General features: G+C 38.1%; 1 protein-coding gene across 1 annotated transcript; it reads right to left on the bottom strand.

Moving 5' to 3' along the window:
* Positions 1 to 367: 367 nt before the first annotated feature.
* LOC133876511 (beta-glucuronosyltransferase GlcAT14A) lies at positions 368 to 6,324 on the bottom strand. Its single transcript, XM_062314801.1, has 4 exons — positions 5,376 to 6,324; positions 1,571 to 1,646; positions 1,360 to 1,475; positions 368 to 1,262 (listed from the first exon to the last, which is right to left on the bottom strand). Exons 1-4 carry the CDS (start codon positions 5,860 to 5,862, stop codon positions 748 to 750), a joined length of 1,194 nt encoding a protein of 397 aa, XP_062170785.1. The 5' UTR covers positions 5,863 to 6,324; the 3' UTR covers positions 368 to 747.
* Positions 6,325 to 7,768: the final 1,444 nt, after the last annotated feature.

The following is a 7,768-nucleotide window of genomic DNA, read 5'->3' as shown; positions in this document are numbered from 1 at the left end:
TCAATCATAGTGGCTTGAGAGCGGACAGCATCCTAAAAGGGTAGCTTACAATAGCCGACTACCCTCTCAAAAGTTGAGGGTATGGTTGAACACCCACATAGATGGCTTAAAAGTGAGGGGATGGTCAGCTTATCCCAATCCACCCCTTGGGGCGGCCAACACTTCATCAAAAGACGAGAGTAGTCAGCCACCCCTTAACTTTACTAGGTTTTTTTTAAAAAAAAATAATAATAATAATAATAATTAGTGCTTACTGGCTCAATTCTTACCCAAACCGTTCATTTAGAATGAATGGCCAAGATTGAGGGAATTGCAGCCCTGCAACGCGGGAGGGAGGGAGGGCGGGCCAAGAAAACGATACAATAAATTGGAATTTAAAGAATGAACTTCTAGCATTCAAAAAAGTGCCTAATACAATGTGATGACGGGTAGAACATACAACAAAATGCAAATGGCAGCACAAAGAGGGAGATCCTCTCATTGATTGAAAGACTTGATGGCTCTATAATAAATAATCGCCCCCAAGCTACAATACCGCCTAAAACCTCAAGTGAATTCACTTGCTTCCCTTCATCTATGCCCTGTTATAAACATTAGTAAAGGCTGTGGACGTAGAACCTCCAACAAATAAGGCTCAGTGTCTAAAGAATGTATCTCAACTGATGGCAGTCCTTCAGACCAGTCATGAATTCAGATGCAAACAAATTGCACCTTACCTCAAAAGCTCTCTCTTTAACTCAAGTACCTTCATTTGCACTGGTTCGACTGTGAACTCCAGTCATCAAGAAGGCTCGTCATGGACTCTTCAAACTTCTTTGCTTGAGGCCCAGGCTTGAAGACATTGACATCACCCCATTGGGAACAAGGATCCGTCAACCAGCTTTTCCGCCCAGAGCACCATGCCCCTGGGGCAGCTCGATCACGCCTGCGCTTGAGAATTTTTTCATCAACCATGTTCAGCACAGGGTCATCTCTGCGGAATTGTCTTGCAAAAGCAGCTCCACTTTGGACCATTTGATCAAAATCAGAGATATTGAGGAAGTGGGGTTCCATCTTGGGGGGATTATCCCAGATCATATATCTCAAATCATTGTTCACAGTCGTGTTCATAAACTCCGGTGAGTTGCATATGACAGAGTGAAAATATCCTTCTTGGGACAAAACTACGTTGGTAAAATACATCAGAAGGGTTCGGGGCAGGTTATCCCAACCAACTACACAAAATTCCAGAAAGGACCGGCTCAGGATGACCCATGGGGAACCTGAAAAGTAATATTGTTGGATATAGCATTCCCACAAGTATACCCATAAATGTAATTTTATGTTGCATAAATAGCTATTGTAGAGAATAGACTTTGCCTGTGAATACTTTGAAAGCATCAGGTGTTTGCCGCTTTTCTGTAGCATGAAAAATTTGACTCCTCCTGGCTAAGTATGTAGCCGGGTCAACTACAATAGGCTGAACCCTTTGAGATCTGCATAAAACAATATTGGACCAACAAGATTCAGATTGAATTAAAGTAAGTCTTTTCAAAGAAGCTGCTGAAATAAGCGAAAAGGGTTTGCCTACTCTTTCCATCCAAGTTCGCTGGTATGATCAATGAAATTGAGGCCTCTGACAACAGAGGAGAACACGTGGGACAGGTCTGAAAGTAGATAACAGAAACAAACATCAGAAAGTAAGAATCAACCATGAAGACAAACAAAGACAACACAATTTAAATTAAGAAAATAAATTTTTAAAATTCCAGAGACATGTACTGAGGAAAGAGAGTCCCGGGATAGTTTATATAAATCTATTACATTTTATCGCATTACCTTGACGGATATATTTAAAAAAGAAAGAGGACAAACACCCAGATAACATGACACCATAAAACCAAAATACCAGTGATTGAAATCTGAGGTTTAAAGCTGTAATTGAAGTCAATATGTCATGAGCTGGCTAGGCCAGTTTCAGGGGAGAAGAAACCACTCCCAATCTCAAAGACAAATCGATCATCCCATCCATACACATCAAAACAAAACGAAAAAAAAAAAAAAAAAAATACAAAAACAAAAACAAAAGATGAAGTTTGTCTCAATTGGACTAACATGCTTCGAAGAATTGCCTAAGAGACCTCTTCACTTGAATCATCATCTAGGAAGCCGCTGCTACATGCTATATACTGCACTAAGAACTGGGTGTCAAGTTGGTGGCTTGAAATTCTAACATTGTTATATTCTCTTTAAGAATGGACAACAACTATTCCCATGGGTTTACGAAAGACATTGCCAGGGTGTTAATATAGATATATGTTGAGGGCTTTGGGATCTCAATTTAGGCTTTATGCCTCTTTTATCACTATCGCTTTTGCAGCGGTTTGTTTTGTGCTCTGTTCTCCATGTACAAAATCTCAGCTCCACCATTTTACTGTGATATCATACTATAGATTATACACTCTTTTAATACCCTTTTCTTCTGGTTGGAAGGAGGGGATTCACTTGGAATAAAAATTTGCACGCATGATCATTTGCTATTGCAGTCACAACAAAGATATCGACGATAATGTGTCAAGAGCACAGATTGATATACAATTTTCAGACAGAGATACTGACAAGAAAGTTTTAAGACAGCAGATCGATATACAGTTTTTGTTACAAGTTTCACTGCAGAAGAAACTTGTTGGAAAAGAACCAGTACTAATATATGGCTTTAATCATTGAAGTTATTTTTATTTCAATGGTTTTTTGCATAGTGACCAATTCTGATCATTTCAGGATTCACAGTATCCCCAAAAAAATCTTTTTAATTTCAGGAGTAGTGAGCAATTTTTACCCAAACCATGTAGGACCAATTTGATGAAAATAAAATGTACAAATGTCTTACCTCCTGGTTGATATATTTCAACTCTAGCTAGAAAATAGTATCCAAAACTTCTATCGACGTGCTATTTTTTAGTTGTAGCTTCACTCAGGGACCTCCTTAGCCTAGGTTCTTTAACCACACTCTTGAGAGACAAAAGATAGGTTTAGAACAATATTGCCCTAATCTCTGTAACACAACAATTTTATAGACTGATATACTACTTGTTAACTTCTAAAAACCTAAAGGCAAGCCTCTTCACCCCTTGTTACCTAGATTACCTTGTAGTACAGAAAAAACAAGAAAGCCCAGCCACTGCAAAGACAATGCGATCTTGTGGGACTCTAGTATTCAAAAGGCACATTAGAAATTTCACTCTTAACTCTAAATCTCATTATATGAGAAGGTATAGACATTCCTTCTAGTAGAAAATAAACAGTCTTTAAACTCAAGGCAGTTCTCATAACTCTTTTCTTCACATTATGAAGGAAATAGTTACATAGGAAGAAGAATTTATGAACTATAGTAATATCTTGGGTCCAACAACAAAAAACAAGATTTGATTGTTTAAGGGACGCTGGAGCTTATGTTAGCTTGGGCTTCTAAAATCCAGCTCAGAGACATGCACGTGTTATATTATTCGCAGAAGCAACGTCCAAGAGTACCAAGTCTAAACTTAGACTAACACGGGTAATGGTAGTTTCTTTATTAAAATTGAGAGCATAGAGAACCCAAAAAGTTCCTAAGCAAACTAAGTTACATTACAAAAGAAATCTATGGGGCTAAGCTACCTTACAAAATAAACCTATGGGACTTGTAAACAGCATTAGGATAAAAACACATATACTGTAATCCATCTCAAAGGGGCATCAGAACCCCAAGATCACCTCACATTCAACAATTTCATGTACAACACAAACAAGAAAAATCAAGGAATCAACCTTAAGAGTTTTAGCACAATAAGAAACTAGTTGATTATGTCAATAAATAAATACGGCCAATGATAGTCAAACACAACCTATAAGACCATCTGGAAAGAACATACGGTACCTCCCTATTTCCACATAATTGTAGCTAGATTTCAAAATGTCGAATGGTTGGACTGTCACTGGATTGACCATAAACCAAATATCCAATTTCCTGATAAAACCTAGTGCTACAAAATACTGATCTGTATCACAGAGATTCTGCCCTAATGAAGAATCTTTCTTGGGCAAGTAAGAATAAACACCATGCCCTGAAACAGATGACCGCATTGCAGAAAAGGAGGGGGTGCAACAAGATGGCTTCCCATGAGGTCAATCATCCTAGTATACTCATGCAAAAGCACACTAAACTACAGAGTAATAATGGAATCTGCTGGACTACTGGTAGTAAGATCACACAATAAACTTTTTGGAAAATATTGTTCCCGGCAGCAAATGGTTAGGTGAAGCATTTTGAACTCCAAGAATATGCAGAGAAACCTGAATTTAGAATCTCGTGCGTCTTCCAACCCAATCCAACCTGAGCACTACTGAATCTGAAGTTCAAGAAACATTCTGAAGATTTTAACAACTTGAGTTTCATTCAAGTTCCAGAAATACCAGAAATATACATGGATCTTAAACAACCTGAGTTTCAAGAACATGACTTGAAAAATATCTAAAACTGGTGCTTCAATCTCCATTACATGGTTCCTAACTTCCTAGGGCCTCAATTTCGTACTCTTAGCATTTCCTTGCAAAAATATTCATGCTTAGGTGGATTGGATCACCAAATGACAGATACTTCAACACAAGCTTCTAATTATAAAGCCTGAACATTTAAAGTTTTTGTATATTATAAATTCATTCAAGGGACCAAAATCAAATCTGAAGTATTTTGACCAATCCCAAATTCAGCTCAGAACCAAAATCACGTTTTTCTTAACAATCCAAAGTCGTCGTACGAGTCTTCAATAAAACAGGCAACAAGATTAGCATCATTGCTTAAAATTATTTCCAACATTTACAGAGCCTAATCTACCAAACCACAGCAAGCATTTCCTATGATTTAAGGATACATAGCATCAAGTATGCCTAATTAAAGGAGATACACTACCAAACATCTACTCTGGTACAGTGACAACTCAGCAGTCGATTGACACTAAAACTAGCAATGATAATCATGCATCATTTCCATCTAATATTCAGAACAACTATCACAAAGAAACCCCAATATTATTAGATTAACCCTCGATCATACTAAGGTCACAAAAATTGGACCAGACCAACTCAAGTAAATTGCGTCCTACCTAGACCAAACTTGTCTTTTATGAAAGTTAAGCTAATCAACATTTATCTCTCAGTGTACTACAACCTTACGAAACAAAACAAAAAACAAAATTTGCCCAACCAAATGTTCCTATAAGTAGAATCGTCCACTAAATCCGACTCCAATACCCCTCCCCTATTAGTCACTTATCAAAAAAAATAAAAAAAAGGAAGCTATAAGCAATCCAACAAAACAAAAGCAAACAAACACAAACTCTGTTACCGAATCAGCATACCATCCTGAGTGAGCAAGGGGTAGTCCAGCGCGCTCAAAGTAACAAACCAATTCCACCCACCATCCATTCTCAACAGTATCGCCGCGGCGCGCAGCGTGGTGGCGATATTAGAGGAGCCCATATAGGTAAGGCGATCGGGCTTGCCCATCACATCAACATTCCCGAAGGCCTGAATCGCCGGCACTGCCATGACCGACGCGGCCAGGCGGTGCCTCTCGTCGTCCGAGGCCTCCGCCGCGAGGTGGAGGAGGTAGTGATTGCGCGGGTGATAGACCGCGAGCAGGAGGCGTAGGATCCGGTCGGCATCGCCGCGGCCGCCGTAGATGTAGTAGGCGAAGGCGGGTGGGTAGTGCGCGCCGTGGTGGACGATGGAGGGGAACGGCTTGGGGGAGCTAAAGGAGGAGAGGGATGTGAGCAACAATAGGAGGAGAAGCGACAACAATGCGGCTATGAAGAGGGTGAACAGCCATTTCTTCTCAGCTCCCATAATACTCTTGTTATTGTTGTTGTCGGTTTTGGGTTTGTGTTTGTGTTTTTTTCTATTTCAACTTGGCCGGTGGTTTTGTGGGAGTTGTCAAAACAAGGATTTGGTGAAGTGGGTGTGGCTGATTTTGGGTTTCCACGGCGTTTGGGGAACTGGGTCACTGGGGATCTCGGTTTCTGTGGATTTCCCTCTCAGGTTTGGGAGGGTGCTGATCAATGATCATGGGTGCTAAGGTAAAAATTAGATCAAAATTTTCTCCCCAAAAATAGTTTTACTTTCTTTGCTCTATGTCTACCCTTTTTTCAAGTACATAGATTTTTACTCTTATCTATCTCTATGTGATGCCCTGTGTAATAATGCTAGGGTTTGGGTTCTCAGGTCAGATTTGTTGTGCTTGAAGAAAATGGAGTTCTTTCTCTCTTCTTTCCATACTAATTTTAGCCTCATCTTTCAAAAGCGAAAGATCAAAAAGATGTAGATTATACTTTACTTGTGCAGTACATTGAAACAGTTCCAGTCTACTTCTCTCCACCTTCCTCAAAGCGCGTGAAAACCACGCCACATGATTGTAACACCACTTGTCCAGGACATTACTTGGACGGTAGGACTGACAGATACGCGCTTTTGGAGAAGGTGGGTGAAGACGGTTGTGGTGTTTTTGAATAATTTTGGAGCTGAATGGGTTGGAGCAAAGGATTTTCGTCCTTATAACCAAATTTAAGAGAATCGATATGTTTGAATACGAAATTTTAAAAATATAATACGATTCTTATTCTACTTTTTTTTTAAATAAATTATATTTTATTTAACCTTTTTTTTTTAAATCAAATTTCAAAATTCGTAAAAAAAATAAAAATTTAATTCTAATTTCAAAAATTCAACACACAAACACACTTTGAAAACTCACATGATCAAAAAAAATTAAATTGGTTTACTACTTATCCATTTATTCATGTGAGTTTATAAATAATCTTTCACATTAATTTGTCAAATTTTTTCAAATTCATATAAATAATTTAAGAGAATCTAATCTTGGTACGAAGGCAGTCGGTGGAAGTAGCAAGTTTGGTGGCAGAAGTCGGCGAGACAGTTTTTCAAGGGGGAGGGCGAAAGTGACATGTCGTGATGCGATGGCCTCGGTTTACGATACAATGACCGCAGGGATTTATGTCTCTTTATTCTGTTGGTATTAATAATTAAATGGAATTCTTAAACATGACACCAAACATCTAGGCGGACCATTTCAAAAAAAAAAAAAAAAAAAAAACATCTAGGTGGACAGTTGCACTTACCAAAGGAAGAAGATCCATCTATCAAATGCAAAAGATCTACCTCATCTTTTACCATTCAACGCAAATATGCTCAAATGTATTTAAAATATATATATATATATTCGATTTTTAGATATTATGACTCATGGAAATCTTTTTAGATATTATGACATGGGAGCCATGAGCCATCACATGCGAACCAGTCAAGCAGATCATTATCATACCTACCGGAAGGAATGATGCATTAGTTGTCTATTTAAGAAAATAAAATACAAAATTCTTAATATTATTATACTAATTGGTTGAATCAACCAAAAAGACAGGAATTCTCACTTGGGAAAATAACGATTTCATGGGTTCTTATGCCGATGATGACTAGTTGACAATCATCACTTGTAGCACATTTTCTTTTACTTTGTGCAAAGCATGGGGATGTTTTTTTGGGATTCGACTTTTATGCGGTAGTTTAAAATTATCGAATGGGTGTTGTAGTGGAAAACGGTATCACTTTCCATTTAAAAAAATTTGCAAAACTTTTAATAAATTTAAAAATTATAAAAATAATAATAATTAAAAACCAAAAATAGTAAAACAAAAAAAAAAAAAACATTAAGGGGTGGCCGGCCACCCCATTATTG

The sequence above is a fragment of the Alnus glutinosa genome, chromosome 1 (assembly GCF_958979055.1).
Source record: "Alnus glutinosa chromosome 1, dhAlnGlut1.1, whole genome shotgun sequence".
Classification (NCBI taxonomy): Eukaryota; Viridiplantae; Streptophyta; class Magnoliopsida; order Fagales; family Betulaceae; genus Alnus; species Alnus glutinosa.
The sequence above is the reverse complement of the archived record's forward strand: the minus strand, read 5'-3'. Positions and strand labels throughout refer to the sequence as shown.

What these genes read in the sequence shown, in the direction of transcription:
- LOC133876511 (XM_062314801.1), bottom strand. Translation starts at nt 5,862, where the DNA reads ATGGGAGCTGAGAAGAAATGGCTGTTCACCCTCTTCATAGCCGCATTG. An exon ending in CCCCTTGCTCACTCAGGATG is followed by an intron (nt 1,647 to 5,375) that starts GTATGCTGATTC and finishes ATCTACTTTCAG; the next exon opens with ACCTGTCCCACGTGTTCTCC. An exon ending in TGCTTTCAAAGTATTCACAG is followed by an intron (nt 1,263 to 1,359) that starts GCAAAGTCTATT and finishes ATTACTTTTCAG; the next exon opens with GTTCCCCATGGGTCATCCTG.